The sequence below is a fragment of the Coenobita brevimanus genome, chromosome 72 (genome assembly GCF_032717465.1).
Source record: "Coenobita brevimanus isolate Jiangsu-jjx chromosome 72, ASM3271746v2, whole genome shotgun sequence".
Classification (NCBI taxonomy): Eukaryota; Metazoa; Arthropoda; class Malacostraca; order Decapoda; family Coenobitidae; genus Coenobita; species Coenobita brevimanus.
The window spans coordinates 8,149,154-8,174,880 of record NC_137025.1 but is presented as its reverse complement, the minus strand read 5'-3'; the positions used below and the strand labels follow the sequence as shown (position 1 = coordinate 8,174,880).

The 25,727-nt window shown below is 42.8% G+C and overlaps 1 protein-coding gene across 2 annotated transcripts in view; it reads right to left on the bottom strand.

The window, feature by feature from the left end:
• LOC145407010 (uncharacterized) overlaps nucleotides 1-25,727 on the bottom strand; it is a 198,544-nt gene that overhangs the window by 18,781 nt on the left and 154,036 nt on the right. For both annotated transcript variants that reach the window (XM_080278023.1, XM_080278024.1), the window contains exon 12: nucleotides 1,402-1,740. In XM_080278023.1, coding sequence (XP_080134149.1) covers nucleotides 1,402-1,740 — 339 coding nt within the window. The remainder of the gene's footprint in view (nucleotides 1-1,401; nucleotides 1,741-25,727) is intronic.

The window sequence follows — 25,727 nt, the reverse complement described above, 5'->3', positions numbered from 1 at the left end:
ATTTGTCTTCTTAGTATAATAGGAAAAGTGTATGGTAGGATACTTATTGACAGAGTTAGAGAAAGAACAGAGGAATCAGTTGGAGAAGAACAGGGAGGCTTTAGGAAGGGAAGAGGCTGTGTAGATCAGATATTCATTCTTAGATCTTTAGTGGAAAAGTTTCTAGAGAAGGGAAAGAAGTTGTGTGCGGCTTTCATGGATTTGGAGAAAGCATATGACAGGGTGGATAGACAATGATTGTGGAAAGTATTAAGAATATATGGAGTAGATGGAAAGTTGTTAAATGCTGTGAAGAGTATGTATGATGGTGCTAAGGCTGCAGTGCGTGTGGATAGTGAACTAAGTGAATTTTTCTCTTTAGAGGTTGGGTTGAAACAGGGATGTGTCATGTCTCCATGGTTGTTCAATCTGTTCATGGATGGGGTAATAAAAGAGGTACAAGGTAGGGTAGTGGATGTTGGAGTGGCCCTGGTGAGAGAAGATAGTGTTTGGAAACTCCCTGTACTGTTGTTTGCAGATGATACTGTGTTGTTAAGTGAAGACGAAAGGGAGCTGCAAGGCTTGGTGGATGAGTTTGGGAGAGTGTGCAAGAAACGGAATCTAAAGGTGAATGTAGGGAAGAGTAAAGTGATGGTCTTTGAGAGAGGTGAAGTCAGTGAATGTACAGCGAGGTTGGATGGTGAGGAATTGGAAAATGTATGTTTAAGTACTTGGGTAGTGTGATGAGTAAGGATGGAGGTTTGGAGGGTGAAGTGCTTGAAAGGGTGCAGCAGGGAAGAAGGGTTGCTGGTTCTTTGAAAGCAGTGATAAGAAACAAGGAAGTGAGCATGGAAGTGAAAAAGTTACTACATGACAGTATTGTGATACCAACTCTAACGTATGGAAGTGAAGCTTGGATATTGTTCGAAGGACACAAGTCAAGAGTGAGAGCAGTGGAAATGAGTTATTTAAGAGGAGCCTGTGCAGTCACATGGAGAGACAGGCTGACGAATGAGGATATAAAGGAGCGTTGTGGTGTGGATGTGAATGTGATAGGAAGTGTTATGAGGAACACAATGAGGTGGTTTGGCCATGTGGAGAGGATGGAGGGTGAAAGACTGACGAAGAGAGTGTATGTGAGTGAGGTGGAGGGGGGAAAAGGGAGGGGGAGGCTGAGGATGAGATGGAGGGATGGGGTGGAGAGGTATATGAGAGAGGGGGGGGTGAGTTGGGAGCAGGGCAGTGAAATGGCGGGGGACAGGACGACGTGGAGGCGATTTGTTTGTGGCCACCCCAAACAGGATTGAGGCATCTGGCAATAGATAGACAGACTGTGAGAGATAGCTGTGTGATGAACAGGTTAATCCTAAATAAATTCACACTCAGACTGAATTCTCTCTTCCTGTCCCCTAATGAACTCACAATCTCCTTGAATTCTCTTTCCATGTCCTCTGAATCCATGTCTTCGTCATCTTCCTCATCATAGTCTAAGTCTTCATCTATTTTGTATGGGTCCACTTCCTCTTCCTCCTGCTCTCCCAGTCTTGGCTTCTTCACAGACCTCTTCTCATCTTCATCTATCTCCTCTCTAGCTGCTTCCTCTTCCTCCTCCCCTTCAGATTCCTCCTTATTCTCTTCCTCCTCCTCTTCCTCCAGCTGCTCTTCCTCTGCCTCATCATCATCTGATTTCTCTTCCATCTCATGCTTTTCTTTATCTTCATCTTCATCTTCTGTCTTTCTTGATTTCCCCTCTTCTTTCTCCTTGTGTTAGAAAAGAGACAACATTAACACAAGGAAAAAGTTGGACAAAGAAAACATTAATCGCCTTTGGCTGCAAGACATTTTTTTTTCTTTTAGTCTAGTCTTCCTACAAACAGAAGAATTCATTCATCTTTTGCGAGACTGCCAAACGTGAAGGGATCAATGTGGGCTACATCTAACCCTTCTAGTTACCAAGTCTCAATCCCTAAAATTCAGTGATGCAAGTGTTATATTCATGCTACTTCCAAACAATTATATTTGGTTTAGGAGTCTTTCAAATTAGAGGGGTTAAACACTGCCTTCATTTACACCTTCAACACAGCAGGTTCCCCTTAACTATAATAAATAAAACGTTTAATTTGTTTCATTTATAAAAGCTCCAACATGCTTTAATGCATTGGCCTAGGTCACCCAATCGCGGCTCTCCATGTTGCTCTATCTCTGGCAGCCGCCCTACTCAGTCACTTATCCCTGAGGTCACACTCCATGACCTTGTCCCAGGTCTCTGTCAGTCTGCTTCTTGCAACTCTACCCCCAACATTAATATTTCTCACCTTCTGCACCCAATTAACATCCCCCATCCTCTCCACATGCCCAAACCATCTCAACCTACCTCTCCTCATCACAACACCATTACATTCCAGTCCCATCCTTCGTCTCAACTCTTCCAACATAGACTCAGCTCTCCCAGGCCTCGCATTCAAGGACACACTGCACATCCACCTAATTACTGTCACTTCAGTATGTTTGAGCCTGCAGTATCCGCTTCCTTTCTTCCTTTGCTTCCCAGGCTTCACTACGGCATTACATTCCTAACACATGCCACATACAAAGATCACTTAGCACGGAGGGAGAGACCTCTTAATGTCAGGAAAGGCAACAGCTTTCTGAGCTTCAACCAACCATGCCTCACTTTAAACACAGAGCTAGCTCCAGCCCCACTTCCAGCCCATAACATGTCTCGCATGTAACAAAACTTCCACACACTTGAGAGACTGACCAGCAAGATCAATCCTTTCATGCCTGACCATACCCACATGCTCTCCCTGACACCACACACATGAAATCAGCATTATCTCGCAGTCTACCTCTAATACCACTACATCTCTTATGCACCCACTTATCACAATCACTGCACAAGATGGAATTACTTCCCACGCCCTTGTAGCAAACCACACAATGCCACTCTCCCTTTTCTCTGACGGTAATGTGACCAACCCTTGATACCATCACCATTGTTTTATCTGTATTTACTCTCAAGTCCTTGTGTCTCATACTATCTCTCCACTTCCTAAATCTTTCCTCCACCCCACTTTCATTCTCTGCAATCAACACCAAATCATTGGCATAACAATATCTCCCATGGAAGTCCATTTCTGAAGTCACTTGAAAGGGCTTCAACCACCATGATAAACAACAAGGGCTCCAGACTAACCCCTGATGCACACCAACAATCATGAAAAACTCATCACTCAGATCTCCATTTACTCTCACCTGGGTGCGAGCACCCACATACATAGCCATAACCACTCTAATCTGCCACTCCTCGATCCCAAGCTTTCTCACTGCCCACTTCACCACTTCCGTAAATAAATAAATAAATAAATAATAAATAATGAATAAGTAATCTTGAAGTTGCATGAATGAACCAAAACACATAACTGAATTGAAGGGGTTAGGTTTAATTAAATCATTTTTTCCCCCCCAAGAAAAAATGTTAAAACAATCATCCTAATATTGAAATTAAATCAAGAAACCGTAAGACATGAGAAAATTTTAAATACAGCATATTAGCATAAAGTGAATGCAGTACAGCTTGGCCCTTTCAATATGATATTATCTTCCACTTTATTTCTGCTATCTCCAAAAAATTACATTTAGCTAAGATTACACTTTCTGAACTGAAGGAATTATACATGGCCTTCAAAAATCCCTCCACAAATGGAAAGCTCTCCTAATCTAAATCACACTGTCTGATTATGGTGAAAATCAACCCCTCTACAACAACAGCATTTTGTGCTCTGCTTTCCCCGAATGACGTTATTAAGCTCTGGTGAGAGGCTTCCAAATGGAGGGTTAGATATAGCCTTCATTAATCCCTTCAGTACAAAAGGTCTTTCTTAAGTTTAAACAAAAATGTCTGGAGGTAGCATGAATAAACAAAACAAAAATGTCATAGGACATAAGGGGCTAAATAAAACAGATGTCAAACAGTATGGGTAAAAAATACAGAAGTAACAGTCAGTCCTATACCACCCATTGCAAGGTGTAGGGACTCAATGCTAGGCTACCAATAGTCCACAACATTTAACCTCTTCATTATATCACAGCTAATACCATACAATTTTATTCAGTTTAAGGAAGACCTCTCAAAGTGAAGAAGTTAGGGATGTTTTCATCTAATCCCTGCAGTTTTAAAATCTTTGCTAAGATGAATCAAACTATTGGGATATAGCAAGAATAAACTATAAACAAAGTGTCATAAGTGAAGAGATTATGGGTATATGATTGACATCACATGACAAGATATGCCAATTGTCTCTCGGGGACTTAATGCACACAAATTCGGTGGCCCCATTCATAACAGTTCATGATATTAGGCTGCATACTTTTGTGTTTTAGTCCCATGCACATCTACACATGAACCTGGTGGACTGCAGGCTGAAGCTGCCTTTCTCATGCAGTCCATTATACCCCCTTTCAGAGGATAGGGAGGGAAGTGACAGATGTTTGGATGGCTCTAAACAGGCAGACCAGTTATATCAGTGTCACCACCTGAAGGCATCTCCATCCAGCACCATGCTTTTATCTTACCTCAATATAGTTACTATATACTGTACTTCAAAACCAAATTAGAGTTAACCCCTTGGCTGCGACATTCCTTTTAAAAGGTTTGATCGACAGGCTGCGATGTTCCTTTTAAAATCTACGAATCAATTTCAAGAGTTGCGCTCTGTATTTTGATGCAAGTACTTTGTGTATTCATCCGCCCACGCTTGGGGTTGCCAGGTCGTCCTTTTAGCATCCTCCACGCCACATCATGCACTACGTAACCACGTGAGCCCAGTTTCCTTCAGGAAGTCATGGCGTCTACAGGTTGTACGTTGAGTTTCCCCCAGCTCTCAACTTTATTTGGTGTTACCAAGAAAAGAGGTGGTAGAGGTCGTATTCCACAGAAAAGGAAGCATGCACCTCCTAGGGACAGCGATTCCAGTGATTCAAGTGTGGAATATACTGTAAAACCTCTGAAAAAACAAGCCAGCACACAACATTTCAAGTGATGCCAACCCAAATATGTTACACCACCGTGACTCACAAAGTTGTCAACTTGTAGCCTCTCTAGAAAAGTGAGTGAACAAATGTAAATAAAGGACAGAAATAAATAAGGGACTAAAATATAAGGGAAATGAAAGTGTCTGGTGTAGGCTATGTAAATGTCTTTCACTGAGTTTAGCATCATTTGCTATTACTGAGTAGTTTTTTACAGATTACTATTACACTATTTTATTTCATAATCTTTGCAAAATAATGATTTTGAAGTGCAAAGTGAACCATTCAAGATAATGCAAAAAAAAGTGATGTGTATAGTGGTGCGTGGTCGGGAAAAAAGCGTGGTGAGCAGTGGTGTGGGTGTTGGTGCATGACAGACGGCTACAACGATGCAAATAAAACACTGGAAATGGCATTGCTTCCACCTCTCTGTATGGCATCATAGGAGCATCTAAACATTCACTGATGCTCAAAGGTAAAATGAAAGGTCTTGCTTTCTAGTGCATGCTTTATTTTTTGTTTACATTGCGTATTAATATGAAAATCATTGCACTGAAAATGGGTAAATTTTGTGTGGATTGCCACAACAAGGAGATCGCTCTCACCACCGTAACCGCAGTCAGGGGGTTAATAACAGTATGAAAAATGCACCAAAAAATATATATATATATATATTTCTGGCGATAATTAACAAACCTGGAAAACTGCATTTTGTAAGAACTTGTTAAAACCTCCTGAGAACACTGATGATGACTTTACACCCAACTGGTGCCTCTCACCACTAAACCTATCTATCTATCTATTGCCAGACGCCTCAATCCCGTTCGGGGTGACCACAAACAAATCGCCTCCACGTCGCCCTGTCCCCTGCCATTTCACTGCCCCACTCTTAACTCACCCCCCCCTCTCTCATATACCTCTCCACCCCATCCCTCCATCTCATCCTCGGCCTCCCCCTCCCTCTTCTCCCCTCCACCTCACTCACTTACACTCTCTTCATCAGTCTTTCGCCCTCCATCCTCTCCACATGGCCAAACCACCTCAGTGTATTCCTCCTAACGCTTCCTATCACATCCACATCCACACCACAATGTTCCTTTATACTCTCATTTGTCAGTCTGTCTCTCCATGTCACTCCACAGGCTCCTCTTAAATAATTCATTTCCACTGCTCTCACTCTTGACTTATGTCCTTCCAGCAACATCCAAGCTTCACTTCCATACGTTAGAGTTGGTATCACAATACTGTCATGTAGTAACTTTTTCACTTCCATGCTCACTTCCCTGCTTCTTATCAGTGCTTTCAAGGAACCAGTAACCTTTCTTCCCTGCTGTACCCTTTCAAGCACTTCACCCTCCAAACCTCCATCCTTACTCATCACACTACCCAAGTACTTAAACACTCTCACATTTTCCAATTCCTCACCATCCAACCTCGCTGTACATTCACTGACTTCACCTCTCTCAAAGACCATCACTTTACTCTTCCCTACATTCACCTTTAGATTCCGTTTCTTACACACTCTCTCAAACTCATCCACCAAGCCTTGCAGCTCTCCTTCGTCTTCACTCAACAACACAGTATCATCTGCAAACAACAGTACAGGGAGTTTCCAAACTCTACCCTCTCTCACCAGGACCACTCCGACATCCACTGCCCTACCTTGTACCTCTTTTATTACCCCATCCATGTACAGATTGAACAACCATGGAGACATGACATCCCTGTTTCAACCCAACCTTCAAAGAGAAAAATTCACTCAGTTCACCATCCACATGAACTGCAGCCTTAGCACCATCATACATACTCTTCACATCATTCAACAACTTCCCATCTACTCCATATATTCTTAATACTTTCCACAATCCTTGTCTATCCACGCTGTCATATGCTTTCTCCAAATCCATGAAAGCCGCATACAACTTCTTTCCCTTCTCTAGAAACTTTTCCACTAAAGATCTAAGAATGAATATCTGATCTACACAACCTCTTCCCTTCCTAAAGCCTCCCTGTTCTTCTCCAACTCTGTCAATAAGTATCCTACCATACACTTTTCCTATTATACTAAGAAGACAGATGCCCCTATGATTACCACACACTTCTTTTTCCCTTTTTCCTTTATACAAGGGAATAATTATACCTGACTTCCAATCCTCCGGGACTTTACCTTCCTCCCAGGCCAATCTGCACATTTTCCACATCCATTCTACTACTATCTCTCCCCCATACTTCGGCATTTCACCAAACACTCCATCATTTCCTGGGGCTTTCCCCAATTTAACTTTCTTCATTGGTTCCACAACTTCTATCCTACTGATTTCTTCCTGTCTTCTCACCTCCCTCCTCCTCCCAGCCATTCCCCAGCCATTTATACTCGCATTACTTCCATCCTCTATGTTCAACAATTCCTTAAAGTGTTCTCTCCATCTGCTCACTTTTTCTCCCTTCTCCACTAGTAATCTACCATTTTTATCTTTCACTCCCCTGCTAACTTCACTTCCACCCTGTCTTACTCTTTTCACCTCATTGCAGATCATTTTCTTACAGTCCCTCCACTTTACACTCAAGTTCCTTCCAAATTCCTCATCTGCTCTCTTCTTACTCTCTATTACTAATCTTTTCACCTCTCTCTTTCTTTCTACATATAACTCTCTCTTCCGCCTCTCAACTTCTTCCACGCCCCTATTTCTCATCCATTCATTGTATGCTTTCTTCTTTTGTGCCACAGCCTGTCTCACCTCTTCATTCCACCACACTGTTCCTTGCACACCCCTCCGTCTTCTCTTCATCCCACACACCACATCACATGCTGCACATATTTCTTCTGTAAATATCCTGCACACACCTTCCATGTCCCCCATCTGCTCCAATTCATATTTGCCCAATCGTTCCTCCACTTCTCGCTTATACTCTGCCTTTTTCTCATCCTCTTGTAACCTTTCCACTCTCCTTACAAATACTCCTTCTTCCCGTCCCTCCCTTCTTCTATTTCTCCATCCTAATTGGACCTTGATTCTGGCCACCACCAATTAGTGGTCAGAATGTCCACTCCCCCAACCTCTAAAGCTCTTGCATCCATTACACATTTTTCCATCCTTTCATCCACACACACATAATCAATCATTGCCTTCCTTTCATTCAGTTCACCACCCACCCTTCTCATCACTCGCCATGTATACCTGTGGATCATCTTGCGCCTGAAGAGGGTATTGGCTATCACCAACCCCCTTCCAGCACAGATGTCCACTAACGCACTGCCATTCTCATCTATCTCAGCAGGCACACCCCACTCACCAACTATTCCATCTACCTTCACATTCCCTACTTTACCATTCATATCACCAATCAAAACACTTTCTCATTCCTTCCAAACTTTTCCATGCACACTTCCACATTTGTCCAGAACTTTTCTCTCACTCTGCTTGCACGATCTTGCGTTGGCGCATACACACACACAATCGCCCACATTTGTATTCCAACTTTCAATCTTACCCACACAATCCTTGACCCAAGTGATCCATACTCTCTTATGCTCTTCTTCCATCTTTTACTCACAACTATACATACTCCTTCTTTTGCCCTCTCATTCTCACCTACTCCTGCACATACAGTACTCATCAAAATTATTCAGCGTTGTCCGCCGGGTGCGCAGTACTTATGGCCAAAAAAGAATCATCCATTTTGGGGGGTAAAAATTGAGCCACAAGTTTGCGCCGCGGGCATGACCTCACGGTAGCCTGAGGCCTTCCGACGCACTGGTTGGTTCCCGCCTCAGTCGCCCACGGGCTGCCTGAGAGAGAGAGGAACTCCGCCGCGTGTCCCTCTCAAATTGCGCCATTTTTTACCAAGTGTCCCGCAGTGTTTTGGGGTTCACCACTTTGTTATGGCACCTACCTGTGAACTATCGAGTGAAATCATATCCCAGATCATTGCTCTAAAGGAGGCTGGCCACCAGACAAAGGAAATTAGTGAATTGGTTGGTGTGGCACGATTGACAGTGCGTCGTTGGTGTGCGCGGTTTTGGTTGGAAAACAGTGGTGAAGTTCCCACAAAGAAACCGAGGTCCGGTAGGCCTAGCAAAACTTCCCCAAGGTCTGTTAATGTTTTAAAACGTGCAGTGGAGTTTAATCCTCGTGTGAGTGCAAGGAAAATTAAGGAGAGCAACCTGGAAGTGTTTGGTGAGGTGTCTGTGAGAACAGTGTCTCGTAGGGTGCATGAGCTTGGTTACACAAGTCATAGGCCTGTGAAAAAGCCTCTTCTCACCAAGAGCCAGAGAATTCGTAGGCTTGCCTTTGCTAATAAATATCTAAACTGGGGTGAGGAGCAATGGTTGTCAGTGTTGTGGTCTGATGAGGCAACGTTTAGTGTTACCTGTAACAGAGAAGCATGTGTGTATCGACGCAAAGGTAGTGACCCACTTGACCCACGGTATGTAGAAAGCACAGTTAAACATCCTAATTCACTCATTGTGTGGGCTTGTTTCTCGGGTCAAGGTTTGGGGAAGCTTGTTGTGCTTCCCAAGAATGTTAGAGTGAATCAAGATGTTTACCTGTAGCTTCTGTGTGATCATTTACCAGACTCATTCAAGCTTACAGGTGCACGAGTGTTTCAGCAGGACGGTGCACCTGCTCACAAGGCCAAATCGGTCACCAATAGGCTTCGTGACTGCGAGGTATCATTCATGACAGACTGGCCAGGAAATAGCCCAGACCTCAACCCGACTGAAAACCTCCGGTACCTCGTAAAGAAGAGTCTCCAAGGGAAGGACATTAGCTCTCTGCCTAAGCTGGAAGCTGCCATTCGTGATTCCTGGGACAAAATACCCCTCCAGCACCTCAGGAGCCTCGCCCTTTCACTTCCAAGACATCTCAGATCCGTGGAGAAACGTAAAGGCTACCCTACGAAGCACTAAAGGTAAATAAAATGCATTATTTACATGTTTTTTCAATGTTGAAAGGTTTGTTTCTTAGGAGGGACACAGGGCGCTCAATAATTCTGACGAGCACTGTATACCACTACACCACACCATATAAATAAATACAGAAAATGAATATCACAGATAATTATATATATATACAGTATATATATATATATATATATATATATACAGTGGATTCTCAAATTTCGACAGTTTAGAATTCGATGATTCGAATTTAGATGCCTTTTGGAGTGGTCTGCCTACCTCACTTTTTGATACAAAATCGCAAATTTCGATGCTGTCATGGGCTTCATAAGCAGAATCAGTCATAGATCATCACCTTCTTCAGGCCAATTACTAGAGTGTTGCAAAGATATAACCATCCACGAGGGTGAGGAGGAAGATGTTGACACTATAGATGTCCAGATACTCAAGGATGATTTTCATTTTGAGGAATTTGGGTTGGATACCTCCACAGAGGAGACTACTTCACCTAAGTGGTCCACCCCTGCCACACACCACCAACAGCAGCCAGCCAAGTGATAATATTCCATAACCCAAGGTTAGCACTTTACAGTGTGCTGTACTGTAACTACTGTAATAAAAACTGTGACAGGATACTGACAAATACCTGTAGTAACAAATTTTGCTGTATTCTGAACTACAGTACAGTATGGTAATACAGTGCAGAACTACAGTTCTGTAACCATATTTATAGTTCACAAGGTGTTCAGGGAGTGTGGGCAAAAAATCATGATGTTACATAGTGAAGTTGGCCCCAGACCCAAACTAATTTTTCCCGTAAGAAGTTGTTTAAACTTCGATGTTTTGAGTTTCGATGTGTTTTTTTGGTATATATCCCCATCAAAATTTGAGAATCCACTGTATATATATATATATATATATATATATACAGTGGATTCTCAAATTTTGACAGTTTAGAATTCGATTAATCAAATTTCGATGCATTTTGGAGAGGTCTGCCTACCTCACTTCGATGCAAAGTCACGTATTTTGATGCTCCCAGGGCCAGACTACAACCAAAACAAGCAAGGATAATATTTTTGATGCAAACCAAAATGCTAGAAGTGAAAGAAAATTATAAGAAAAAGTATGAGCCTAACCTAATATCATATGTGACGTGCTCTCAGGGCCAGACTTCAACCAAAACAAGCAAAGATAATATTTTTTTTATACGAACCAAAATGCTAGAAGTGAAGGAAAATTATAAGAAAGAGTAAGCCTAACCTAATATCGAATGTGACATGTGTCAAGAAGAGAATGAAAATCAACATCATTTATTCATACATGGAGCACACGATGACAAGGTTCCGAGACAATTCACCGTCAAGCCAATTCGCCGTCAGATAATCCCCCATCAAAACATGGACAATTTCCTGTCAGGACAATTTGCACCCTGGACTTTTCCCCATCATTCTATAAATATACTTACAGTATTATTAATTAACCAATACTTCAATAACTCGAAGATATAACAAGAGAAATTAAAGGAAAAGAATCAATAATAGAAATACTTAAACAAAATGAATTACAGGTGGTACCAAATACAGCAGGCAGAATACTGAAACAAAGAGAAGTACAGTAATTATGAATATAAGGAGCAACACAGAAATGTACAACAGAGACTGAGGAAAAAAAAAAAAAGTCATGTTGTTTAAGGACAAGAACTCTCGGATGGGAGTAGGCACCAACAACAACAAGCCATGTGCAAGGTGATGTTCTGTTGTCAGCAGCCATCTTGTGACTGTCCTGCCAGCAGCCAGTCCTCTACAGCCAAGTGCTGCACTTTCAGCCTGTGCCTTCCACATGTGGACATGCATTTCACTGCAATTTAGTTGTATGTATTTTCTTTGTATTTTTGTCGCAACTTACCTGTTTCAAGATGGCAAGGAAGGGTGGTTCTTCAGGTAGCAGTGGTAATGGACAAGAGCAGCCTGGCACCTCTAAATCTTCACAGCCAAAGGAGAAATTGCAATACAGGATAGGGCAGAAAAACACCAAGTATACACTTGCTGACAGTATGGCAATACAATGCAGAACTACAGTTACTTAACCACAATTATAGTTCATAAAGTTTACAGGGGCGTGGGCAATAAATCATGATTTTACGTAGTTAGGTTCGGAGGCCCCAAACCCAAATTAATTTTTCCCATAAGAAGTTCAGTTTAAATTTCGATGATTTGAATTTCACGGTGATTTTTAGGTACCCATGCCCATTGAAATTCGACAATCCACTGTACGTATGTATATATATATATATATATATATATATATACAGGTAAGCCCTTAATTCACGCGAGGGTTACGTTCCCAGACCCTTCGCGTATGTGGTAAATTCACGTATATCCCTTGTGTGCACATAATTACGCATCTCTACTAAGTATATTACATCTGAATAATATTGTTTATGCACTACATACACCTTATAAACTAGCATAAAGTATGAAAAACAACAAAAATGTAAGAAATTTAACACTGAAACCTGACAAGCACAGGTGTAGGTGGAGACACTTCAGCAGTCTGGTGCACAAGCCCTCACTGCCTCCCATATGCTACATTCTGCCTTCTTTATTGTCCAAACAGTTGACTCATTCACCTCAAACATACGGTTCCGAGCCAGTTCACAGGCGTAGGTGGAGACACTTTAGCACAGTCTGGTGCACTAGCCCTCACTGCCTCCCGTATGCTACGTTCTGCCTTCTTTATTGTAAGAACAGTTGACTCACCCCAAACACACAGTTCAGAGACAATTCACCATGAAGTCAATTCGCCATCAAAACATGGACGATTCCCTGTCATTCTATAAATATACTTATTACTGATTAATTAATACTTTAATAACTAATTTTCAGGGGGATTTTATAACTCATATAAGTAAAAAACTAGTGTACTGTACTTGATAAATAAACTGGTATGTAAATAAATAACGGGGAATCGTCCTGATGGAAATTGTCGCCGACATTCCTCCCTTAAGTTTGTCCAACACTTTAACTTTCTCTGTCAGCAACATCACTTTACGAGTCTGTTTTGGTGTGTTACCACATGCATCACTAGCACTACGCTTAGGCCCCATGTTGGCAGACAAGGCAAGCAATCACTGGAAGGCAGAAAAATAAGCCACAAATAATGATTCGCAAGTCACGCATGGTTCGACCGTCGGATGCAAACTAACTGTGTGGTAGACTGACCTCCCACACACACACACACACACACACACACACACACACACACACACACATATGTATGCGCACAGGCAGCAGTTCGTTTTCGTTTTTAAAGGCTCCAACAGTAGGTAGGCATTTTTATATTTTATTTATTTCTCTTGTGTATTAAAATTATTTATTTGAATACTATAATTTATGTTTTAATTATTGTACGAACAACTCGTGGATAACCGAAATCACATGAAAAAAGTTCGCGTGAATTAAGGGCTTACCTGTATATATATATATATATATATATATACAGCGAGCTCTCACATAAAGGGCGAATATTGTCCCCGGAAGGTCCCGCTTTCTGAGATTTTCGCATTATAGGGCCATATGTTTACATGTAGTGGTAGGTGGTGCCGACCATCATCCACTTACTTGATGTAGTGCTGCCTACTTCTTCCTTAGCCTTTATCATTCTTTTTCTGTACCTGCCCTCCTCTCTTCCTATTTCTCCCATCTTTCATGTCACTACTTAATACTTTTCTTTCCGTTACAGGTGGCTTTACATTGAGTGACAAGCCAAATGGTTTCCTGTAAGCCAAGAAACCATTTACTACGCTGGGTGGTAACCATATAACCAAACCATACATGCTCCCTACGTGTCAACAAGTGGGTTGGTGGAGGGTTAGTGCCCCTCCCTGTAAAACAAATAACCCAGAGTCAAATGGCCACTCCTTATGGGATTACGGTGTCTGGCAATAGACAGATACACAGACAGATGTTTACATGTTAAAGGGTTTCATGGTAATCCAGCCAGCCCCAAGTTCACCTTTTGGGACACTTTTCTGGGATTGTTCCCAGGATATTTACCTACATAATAATGACATTACATACAAACACTGGAGGATTCCCCACCTTGAATTGAAGAGGTTGTGGGCTTCCTGGAGGGAGGAGGAGTTGGGTTCCAAGATAGGACAGGACTCATACTGGTCCCCAGCATAGTCCTCTTGCCGCACCAGCTCCATGGAGTCCATATCTCAGTTAGAAGATAAATCCTGTACATCCACAGTTCTCTGCTGCAACTCTTCTGCCTCCTGCACAAACACCTCAAAGTCAAGGGAACCCACAGACATAGTATTTTCCTCTGGCTCTTGCTGCTCTGGGATCTGTCAAGGACAAAAGTATTGGGTGGGTAGAGTCTGGCGACGTCATATTTTCTCTTGCCTCAGCCCTTCATACGGTCGCATCGCATGCAACACAGTGTCCAGCATGTCAGCCCTCTGAACCTCATCCATTTCATAAACCACGATGGCTTCCCTGAGCGCCTCTACACCAGCCAAGATGTTATCTATGCGACCCGTGGTCATAACTAGGGCTGTGGTTTGTGCCTCAGCCTGATCCCCCTGCTCCTATGCCTCACACTGTTCCCTGTCGAGTTCTTCAATACATCGCATGGCATCCTATGGCGTTAAGTTGTCCTCCACAACCTCGACCAAATCCTCCTCTTGCACTACCTCACAGCCTAGCACGGCTCTGCATGCTTGTACTGCTTCCTGCCACACAGCCTGTAGTGACTGCACCTCACCACCTCTAGCGGCACACAACTCAAGTGCCAGCTTGCACCAAGCGTGATTTATTGTTGCCACAGACACCCAATCCCATGCCTTAAGAATATTCATGATGACATTCCTCATATTGTACTTTTTCCAAACAACAGCCACAGTTAAAAGGCTACTCTGTGAAAGGTCAGGCTGAGGCACATGTGAGGAACAGGCCAAAAGTTCAGCTGGGTCAGGCTGAGGTGAACAGGAGGGAGCTGGCTGGGGATCTGCTGGGTCATCCAAAACCTCCTCATCAGACACCTCCAAATCCTCGTCATCATCAAGCACTTCCTCCTGGAAGAGATGTTCCTCCTCACAATTGTCTGTGGCTGCTCTCACATATTCAAACATGATCGTCTCATAATGGTACTTCAGAGAAGCTATCACTTCCTGGTCTAGGAGTTGCAGGAGGGAAGTTGTGTTAGCTGGCAAAAACACTACCTTAACACTTTCATGCAAACCCTCCAAGTAGGCTGGGTGCCCTGGTGCACTGTCAAGCACCAACAGGATTTTATATGGTATGCCCAACTCCTCACACCTCCTCCTTGCATCAGGAGTAAAATATTTCTTGCACCACCTATTCAACATATCTCTAGTCATCCATCCTGTCTTTGATTTCTCCCAATAAACCCCTGACTCATTCATGTGTTTTAACTGTTTAAAGCACCTAGGCTATTTTTACTTTACTTACAATTAATGGCCTCATCTTATATCCTGCAACACTGAAAGACAAACAAAGAGTGATGCTTACCTTCCCAACTTTTCTACCCCTGCCTTGCCTTTTGAGATATACATAGTCCTTGGCATCCTCTTGTATCAGAGAACCGTCTCATCTATGTTATAAATTTGCTCGGCAATGTAACCCCCATCACTGATAATTCCGTTTAGGACATACATGAACATTTCTGTGGCTCTGGCATCTGCTGACACTCATTCTCCTGTCACCTGTACTCTTTTCAAATCCTTCCTTTTCTAAAACTTGGCAAACCAAGCACTTCATGCCTTAAATCTACCTGGGGGTTGGGACAGCTCATGGCAAGCTACAGCATACAGGTGGCAGGCAGTCCTCCTCATGTTGATGGAGTCGATTGGAACTCTTTTCCCTCTCCTTTCAGTTCAAATACATGATCAGGAACCTCTCCATCATAACAAGTGCTGGGTCAGACACTTGAATCCTCTGGTCCACTGGAGATCCCCCATAAACCCACACAGTCTTCATAATGGCGTCCTTCTTCTCCATGATCATATGAATAGTTGACTCGTTGACTTGATACACCTTGGCGATTGCACAATTACATTCTCCTCTCTCCTTCTGCTTGATGACATCAAGCTTCTGCTCCTGGGTCAGACTTTTTCAACATTTTGCTGTTACAGTGCGGCAACATGGTCGGGCTGGGTCAGGTGGCCAAAAAAAAAAAAAAAAAAAAAAAGGAGCAAAGATAACCCACAGCACGTGTGGAGCCAGAGCGCGGGAAGACGGTAGGCTCAAGTGGGGCAGGAATGCTCAGCTGACCATGACGACACTCCACGCAGACATGTGACAGCCATACATTACTGGCTGAGGCAACCGTGCAATGACTATCGCTCCCCGCGTTTTGTCTGTTTCTACTGCATTATGACCAATTCTTTTGCGTAATGACTATTTAAACCATAATTTGTGGCCACAGGCAGCGTAATCCCTATCGTCACATAGCAATACGATTTTCAAAAAAATGGGCAGATGTTTTAACCGGCATTATATGTCATTTTCGCGTTCTGACCATTTCCTGGCTTCAAAATTTGCCTTTCGTGCTATGAGAGGTTCCCACACTCAGATTGCGTGTACAGTGGAAGCTCGATTATCCAGGCTCGGATTACCCAGCTTTCAGTATATCCGGGCCGTGACCGAATGGTTCAGTGGTACAGTAATTTATAGAATTATCCGTACGATAGCTCTGGTTTAAATAGGAAGCATCCAGTTGCTATGGAGCGAGGCATGGGTAAACCAGAGACAGTCTGCTCACTCTGCCCCCACCCACACCTCCTGCTCACAACTCGATCACAATGGTGGTAGGGTGGAGTTTGGTGAGGCAACTGATACTCCTGACCTAGCCTAACCTTGCTTAACTACTTAATAATTTAATCTAATTTAACTTAACCTGGGCTCCAGTTGGGAAATTGGGAAACTAAATCCACTTTTGTTTATGATGAGTTTCTTCCATTATGCCCAAAGCAATCGTAGGTACGGCTTAAAGAACGTGATAATAAAAGAGAAAATCTTTCAGCAAGAGAAAGTAATTTACTACCCTCAAAATAGAAAAACAATGAAAACAAACTGGAGGAATATGAAGTGAATTAGTGAAGTCTTTTGGCTGTATGCTTATACGAAAAGTAATGGGTTTCCCAATTTTAGGGAACGAAATGGAACAAGAATGTCTATCTATCTATCTATCTATAGCCCGACGCCCTAATCCCGCAAAGGGTGGCCGCAGACAAAACGCCTCCAAGTCACTCTGTCACCCACCATTTGACTCCCCTCCCCCCAACTCACCCCCCCCTCCCTCATATACCTCTCAACTCCATCCCTCCACCTCATCCTCGGTCTACCCCTCCCTCTCCCTCCCTCCACCTCACCTACATACACCCTCTTAGTTAGTCTTTCATTCTCCATCCTCTCCACATGTCCAAACCACCTCAGTGTATTTCTCCTAATCTTTTCAACCACATCCACATCTACCCCACAACGTTCCTTTACTTCTTCATTCGTCAACCTGTCCCTCCATGTCACTCCACATGCTCCTCTCAAGTAACTCATTTCCACTGCTCTCACTCTTGACTTGTTCCCCTCTCGCAAGGTCCACGCCTCGCTTCCATACGTCAGGGTAGGGATCACAATACCATCATGCAGTGACTTCTTAACTTCCATACTCACCTCCCTATTTCTCATCACTGCTTTCAGTGTGCCAACAACCTTCCTTCCCTGCTGTACCCTTTCACGTACTTCATCCCCCAAAGTTCCATCATTACTCATCACACTACCAAAGTACTTGAATGCACTCACATTCTCCATATCCTCACCATCCAACCTCACTGCACACTCTGTGACTTCATTCCTCTCAAACACCATAACTTTACTTTTGTTTACATTAACTTTCAGCTTCCTCCTCCTACACACTGTCCCAAATTCATTCACCAAACCTTGCAACTCCCATTCATCTTCACTCAACAATACTGTATCATCAGCAAACAGCAACACCAGAAGCTTCCAAATCTCACCCTCATTCATTAGGGCCACCCCCACATCCATTGCCCTACCTTGTACCTCCTTTACGACCCCATCCATATACTGTATATATATTAAACAGACAAGAATGTCTGCTAATCAGAAAAAAAAAAAAAAAATACTCATGTGTTCTCGTAAGTTAGCATTCAGTTCTGCATTCTTCGTTAGATATCGCGCTTCCCAACACATTTCGGACTGTCAGAGCATAGTTATTTCTTCCTCTTACATTTACTGTTCATTCTTTTGTTCGTTCTTAAGTGTATTGTATGTGTGAAAGAGAGTATTAATGCAAACAAAAATGCATTCCATTAACCCCATCATAGCTGCCAGCCTCGAACAATGCTTTACTGTACCGGTGTCAGGGATGTTGGGTTAGGGAGCACTATAAAAACTGCGAACAATAATGGGAAGGGAACGACGATCTCTGGTATGTTTTCATGACCCTCCTCTACCATCTCAAACAGTCAGGCGGCCTGCCACTTCATCCCAGATGTTTTCGCCGATATGTTTAAATGCTATTGTAACATGCACCCTAATTATGAGTAAGTTTCCTCCATTATGCCAGAAACAATCGTAGGTAAGGCTTAAGGAACTTCATGATAATAAGAGAGGAAATCTTTCAGCCAAACGTAATTTACCACCCACAAAATAGGCAGAAAAATACAGAAAACAAACTAGAGCAATATGAATTGAATTAGTAAGGTTATTAGGCTGTATGCTTGGACGAAAATTTAAGAGTTTCACAATTATAGGGGACGAAATGGAACAAATATGTTTACTAATAAGAAAAAATACTTTCATCTCACGTGTATTCGTAAGGTGGCATTCAGTTCCACATTCTTTGTTCGATGTCGTTTCCCAACACATTTTGGACCGACAGAGCATACAGTTATTTCTGCTCCTTACAGTTAAGTGTACATTTATTGCACATTCTTTTGTTCGTTCGTGTATTTGTGAAAGAGAGAGTATTGATACAAACAATAATATATTCCATTAACCCCTTCATGGCTGCCAGCCTTAAACAATGCTTTACTGTACCGGTGTCGGTGACGTTGAGTTAGGGAGCCATAAAACTGCGAACAATTATGGGAAGGGAATGAAGGTCACTGGTATGTTTTCACGACCCTACTCTACCATCCCAAACAGCTAGGCGGTCCTTTCATCCCAGATGTTTTCGCCGATATGTTTAAATGTTAAAGTAACATGCACCCTAATTTTATGTTTAACCCCTACACCGCGGGCTTGTTTACCAATAACTTGCGTGTGCCGCGGGGTTATTTGGGCTCCGACAGACTCTCAAAAAATATTTGCCAAAAATCAGTTATTAGTCCTAGAATAATAAAATTACATATGCTTATGGCACATACCTTCAGCTTTCTCCTGGAATGATTGTTGAGCCTTCGTCGGTTACCGTAGGACTTGTGGAGACCTCTGAAGTAGGGTAACGAAGTCTCCAATTTACACTTCCCGACAACCCGTAATATGATTACCACAGCCAGATACAAACACTATAAACACTATTCTACAATTTTCAAGTAGTTTGGGATCCATACTAAAAAAAAAAACACTGTGAAAGCAATGGAAATTACGAGCGCGTCTGATCGTCGCACTGGCACTAGTTCGCTCATGGTAGCCTGTCATTTATTATTCATAAAACCCCTCACACTTTATATTTCTATTACTATATAACACTTATATATATCTACAGTCTTTATCCATAAGTTTCCTTCAGTAGTATTAGTTTATTGTCACTGTAGGGATTCAATTTCTTTCAGTAAAATACGTAGCATTCACTTTCTCGTCCTGTATACTGGCATTGAGAGTGAATGTCACTTTCATCTTCACTCTCATAACTCATAGCATTCAGACATGCTAGAGTGAAACTTTCACTTTCATTACTCCTAGGGTATATACTCGTAATCTTATAATACTACTCATTTACATTTCTATTTACGTTCTCTATTTTATTTACGTTATTTACATTTCTATTTTATTTACACTGTGTTGTGCACTGTCACTTGAAATAACTTATAAAACTATTTTCCATTGTTCACGTATATTTACATTCATTACTTTCACTTGCTGTTTACACATTATTTACACATTATTTACAATTCCACTTGCACTGTTTTACTCAATAGAAAGATCATAGTCACTCTTTTATCAATTGTCAGCCCTTTACCTCTTTCCACACGAGGTTTAGTAGGGGGTAAAGTCACAGAGCCATTTGCATGGGGGTGAAAAAAAGGCCTTGAAGTCAGCAAGATGAAACGTACGTCCTCTCACTTCGGAAGATGAGAGTACACTGATAACGCAGGGGCAGCCTAGAGGCCTGCTTTAGGGGTTATTCAGAGTTACCAATATTACTTCTTGAAACAGCTAAGTCTAGCACTGATATGATTGGCAGGAAATCTAGACAATACATTATAAATCTGGTAGTTCCAGGTGAATGTAAATATTCTCCCTTCCCTCCTTACATGTATATTTATTACGAAAATAGATTAGAGGCCTACTTAGGAGATATATAATCAGAGCTACCAATGTTAAATCTTGAAACAGCTTTGTGTAGCACTGATATGATTGGCAGGAAATCTAGACAATACATTATAAATTAGGTAGTTCCAGGTGAATGTAAATATCATTTAGGCTTCTCCCTTCTCTCCTTACATGTATATTTATTACGAAAATAGATTATACGGCATATTTCAAGGGGAAAAAAACAGCGAAAATTAGCGAACGAGTGCACGTGAGGTGTTGTCAGGTGATAATTAGCCAATTCCAGGTGTATGGCACTCTCACTTACCTGATTTCTTACTTGTATATATTATTTGGTATAAGAATACGACATAGGGCTTATTTCAATGGATGAAATCAGTGAAAAATTCCAGGGAAGATTTACTTAGCGTAGCATGGCCGGGCAGGCGAGAGCATAGGGTAATGGAGGGGGGGTAGGGAGGGGAGTCAAGAACGGGGAGAAATGGCTAAATTGTCAACAATGGATGGGAGTACAGATGAGATTAGGAGTGCTGACTAGTGTTGGACATTGTCAGTACTGATAGATGATACAAGCCCCCACTGGAAAGCCCGGGTGAATTCAAAATAACACAGAATCACAAAAGCGACGCCCCGCGGTATGATCCCTTGCTCCCAAGCGTCACGAAAGTGACGCCCCGCGGTTAAGGGGTTAAATGCTAATGTAACTATCTATCTATCTATTGCCAGACGCCTCAATCCCGTTTGGGGTGGCCACAAACAAATCGCCTCCAAGTCGCCCTGTCCCCCGCCATTTCACTGTCCTGCTCCCAACTCACACCCCCCTCTCTCATATACCTCTCCACCCCATCCCTCCATCTCATCCTCGGCCTCCCCCTCCCTCTTCCCCCCTCCACATGTAATGTAACAACCCCCCTAATTTTATTAATTCTTTCACGAATCATGGCAAATCACAAGATAGGTTTAGGGAGGAGGGGAAAAAGCCAGGTGTATCAGATAAGTATTTGACTTTATAACTTTGAAAAAATGGTTTCAAGGTCTGCCACGGGAGCATACGAATTTCTGAACTCACGAACATTGAGGATTTGAGGGGGGTAAATATACGCTTTGCTGTAAGCAGTAAAAGCGTATATTGGAAAGGTTACAAGAGGATGAGAAAAAGGCAGAGTATAAGAGAGAAGTAGAGGAACGATTGGGCAAATATGAATTGGAGCAGATGGGAGACGTGGAAGGTGTGTGTAAGATATTTACAGAAGAAATATGTGCAGCATGTGATGTGGTGTGTGGAAGGAAGAGAAGACGGAGGGGGGTGCAAGGAACAGCGTGGTGGACTGAAGAGGTGAAACAGGCTGTGGCACAAAAGAAGAAAGCATACAATGAATGGATGAGAAATAGGGGCGTAGAAGAAGTTGAGAGGCGGAAGAGAGAGTTATATGTAGAAAGAAAGAGAGAGGTGAAAAGATTAGTAAGAGAGAGTAAGAAGAGAGTGGATGAGGAATTTGGCAGGAATCTGAGTGTAAAGTGGAGGGACTGTAAGAAAATGTTCTAGAGAGAAGTGAAAAGAGTAAGACAGGGTGGAAGTGAAGTTAGCAGGGGAGTGAAAGATAAAAATGGTAGATTACTAGTGGAGAAGGGAGAAAAAGTGAGCAGATGGAGAGAACACTTTAAGGAATTGTTGAACGTAGAGGATGGAAGTAATGCGAGTATAAGTGGCTGGGGAATGGCTGGGAGAAGGAGGGAGGTGAGAAGACAGGAAGAAATCAGTAGGACAGAAGTTGTGGAAGCAATGAAGAAAGTTAAATCGGGGAAAGCCCCAGGAATTGATGGAGTGTGTGGTGAAATGCTGAAGCATGGGGGAGAGATAGTAGTAGAATGGATGTGGAGGATGTGCAGATTGGCCTGGGAGGAAGGTAGAGTCCCGGAGGATTGGAAGTCAGGTATAATTATTCCCTTGTACAAAGGAAAAGGGGAAAAAGAAGTGTGTGGTAATCATAGGGGCATCTGTCTTCTTAGTATAATAGGAAAAGTGTATGGTAGGATACTTATAGACAGAGTTAGGGAAAGAACAGAGAAATTAGTTGGAGAAGAACAGGGAGGCTTTAGGAAGGGAAGAGGTTGTGTAGATCAGATATTCATTCTTAGATCTTTAGTGGAAAAGTTTCTAGAGAAGGGAAAGAAGTTGTATGCGGCTTTCATGGATTTGGAGAAAGCATATGACAGGGTGGATAGACAAGGATTGTGGAAAGTTTTAAGAATATATGGAGTGGATGGGAAGTTGTTAAATGCTGTGAAGAGTATGTACGATGGTGCGAAGGCTGCAGTGCGTGTGGATGGTGAACTAAGTGAATTTTTCTCTTTGAAAGTTGGTTTGAAACAGGGATGTGTCATGTCTCCATGGTTGTTCAATCTGTACATGGATGGGGTAATAAAAGAGGTACAAGGTAGGGTAGTGGATGTTGGAGAGGATAGTGTTTGGAAACTCCCTGTACTGTTGTTTGCAGATGATACTGTGTTGTTGAGTGAAGACGAAGGGGAGCTGCAAGGCTTGGTGGATGAGTTTGAGAGAGTGTGTAAGAAATGGAATCTAAAGGTGAATGTAGGGAAGAGTAAAGTGATGGTCTTTGAGAGAGGTGAAGTCAGTGAATGTACAGCGAGGTTGGGTGGTGAGGAATTGGAAAATGTGAGTACGTTTAAGTACTTGGGTAGTGTGATGAGTAAGGATGGAGGTTTGGAGGGTGAAGTGCTTGAAAGGGTACAGCAGGGAAGAAAGGTTGCTGGTTCTTTGAAAGCAGTGATAAGGAACAGGGAAGTGAGCATGGAAGTGAAAAAGTTACTACATGACAGTATTGTGATACCAACTCTAACGTACGGAAGTGAAGCTTGGACATTGTTGGGAGGACACAAGTCAAGAGTGAGAGCAGTGGAAATGAGTTATTTAAGAGGAGCCTGTGGAGTCACGTGGAGAGACAGGCTGACGAATGAGGATATAAAGGAGCGTTGTGGTGTTGATGTGGATGTGATAGGAAGCGTTATGAGGAACACACTGAGGTGGTTTGGCCATGTGGAGAGGATGGAGGGTGAAAGGCTGACGAAGAGAGTGTATGTGAGTGAGGTGGAGGGGGGAAGAGGAAGGGGGAGGCCGAGGATGAGACGGAGGGATGGGGTGGAGAGGTATATGAGAGAGGGGGGTGAGAGTTGGGAGCAGGGCAGTGAAATGGCGGGGGACAGGGCGACTTGGAGGCGATTTGTTCGTGGCCACCCCAAACGGGATTGAGGCGTCTGGCAATAGATAGATAGATAGATAGTAAAAGCACCTTACCAAATCAGTTCATCCTGATAGTCTATTATATTTTTCTGATTATTTCTGGTTTGGTAAATAAACATTTCTTGTTAAATCTGTTTTCCCCGCTGTTTTTAGCTGTTCTGGTGTGACGACTCTTTGTTTGATTCGTTAACGTAATGGCAGAAGACACTGTTCTAATCTAAGTGTTTAAACTTGGCCTAACCTAGCTTAACTGCATCTAATAATGTAACCTAACCTAATCTTCAGTTGGGAAGTTGGGAAACGAAGTCCACATTTGAGTACGATGAGTTTCGCCCATTGTGCTGGAAACAGTCGTAGGTACAGCTTTAGAACGTGACGATAATAACAGGGAGGAAATCTTTCAGTAAGTAGACGTGATTAACCGAACTGAATATAGTCTGAAAAATACTGAAACAAGCTGGAGGAATATACATTGAACTGGAAAGGTCTTTCTGGTACTTAAAGTGTACATTTACTGGTAAATAAATCAGTCTAACAGTATAGTACTTGTGTTTTGTTTCCGCTGGATTAATCGTGCTTTCGGACTAATCGGGCACCCCTTAACACCATATAGCCCGGATAATCGGGCTATCTCTGTGTGTATGTAAGTATATATATATATATATATATTTACATGTATGTACAACTAGCCCTCAATATAACAAACTAATTGGGCCCCATGCCATTTCAAAAAATGCAAAATTCCGATAAAAGCGACACCCAGACTTCCCCCTGCTAACCCAGACTTTTTCTGATATATCAGACATCAGTCCGATTCGCATGAATGGTTTTTAAACTGTTTTGACTACCACTGAGGTACTGTACTGTGTTATAACTTACTTCACTTCATTAATCAAATGGTATAATATATACAGTATAATGATACTGTACTGTACCTAGTGGCGGACTTCCGGGGAGAGGCATGACGGCGGTTTTGCCGGCATAGATCGTGGGTCCAGGGCGAGATGGGGCTCAGGCCTGTGTTAGAGGGTACAGGGCATTGCGGTTCCCAGGCTGCCGCTTCCGCCTAATCGAGAGGGGCCCGAACCTGGGAGTAGCGCCCCAGGTGGCTGCCCTATCAGTGGGTGTATAATGGCGGGATAGTTGCAATGCCAAGGCGCGCTTGGAGGGTGTCCCTGCAGCTGTCCTGGCAGGGTGCCCCGAGGCCACTACCACAGCCACTGGTAAACTGGTGGGCTAGGGGTCCCAGATCCATTGCCTGGACCTAGGACTGTGCAGTGAGTGGGGCCTGTGGTATGTCTATCCCCCTTTATTAATGCTGAATATGACAAAACACAAGAAAAAGTTTCAATGCAAGCCTGAGGACAGTAAATCACCCAGGGGGATGAGGGTGGGTTTATGGAATGTGGGAAGTTTGAGGGGAAGAGTGGGAGAAGTCGTTGAGGCATTCAGTAGGACGTGGGTGGATGTGGCGTGTTTCCAGGAAGTCCAATACAGGGGTGGATCAGCCAGAAAGATTGTTGGGAAGGACTGTTGCTATAAGTTGTTTTGGCAAGGGGGGACAGACAGAGATGGAGGTGTTGGTGTGATGGTTGCGGAGAAATGGGTGGAATATGTTATGAACGTTACGAAAGTAAGCGATAGGATATTGGTAGTGAAAATTCTGTTCGGTAGAAGGATAGCTGCGATTATATTGGCATATGCTCCATAGGCAGGATTGGATGAAGCAGAAAAGACAGATTTTGGGATGATTTAATACATGTAGTGGGTGGTATGCGGGATGATGAGATGGTGGTTTTGGGAGGGGACTTAAATGGTCATGTAGGTGAAGCAGCACAAGGTTATGAAGGAGTGCATGGGGGATGTGCGTATGGTATAAGGAATGCAGAAGGGGAAACGATACTCGAGTTTGGGGAGGCAACGGACATGATTGTGTGCAACACATATTTTTGGAAAAGAGACAGTAGGTTAACTACGTATGAGTCTGGGGGAAATAGCAGTCAGA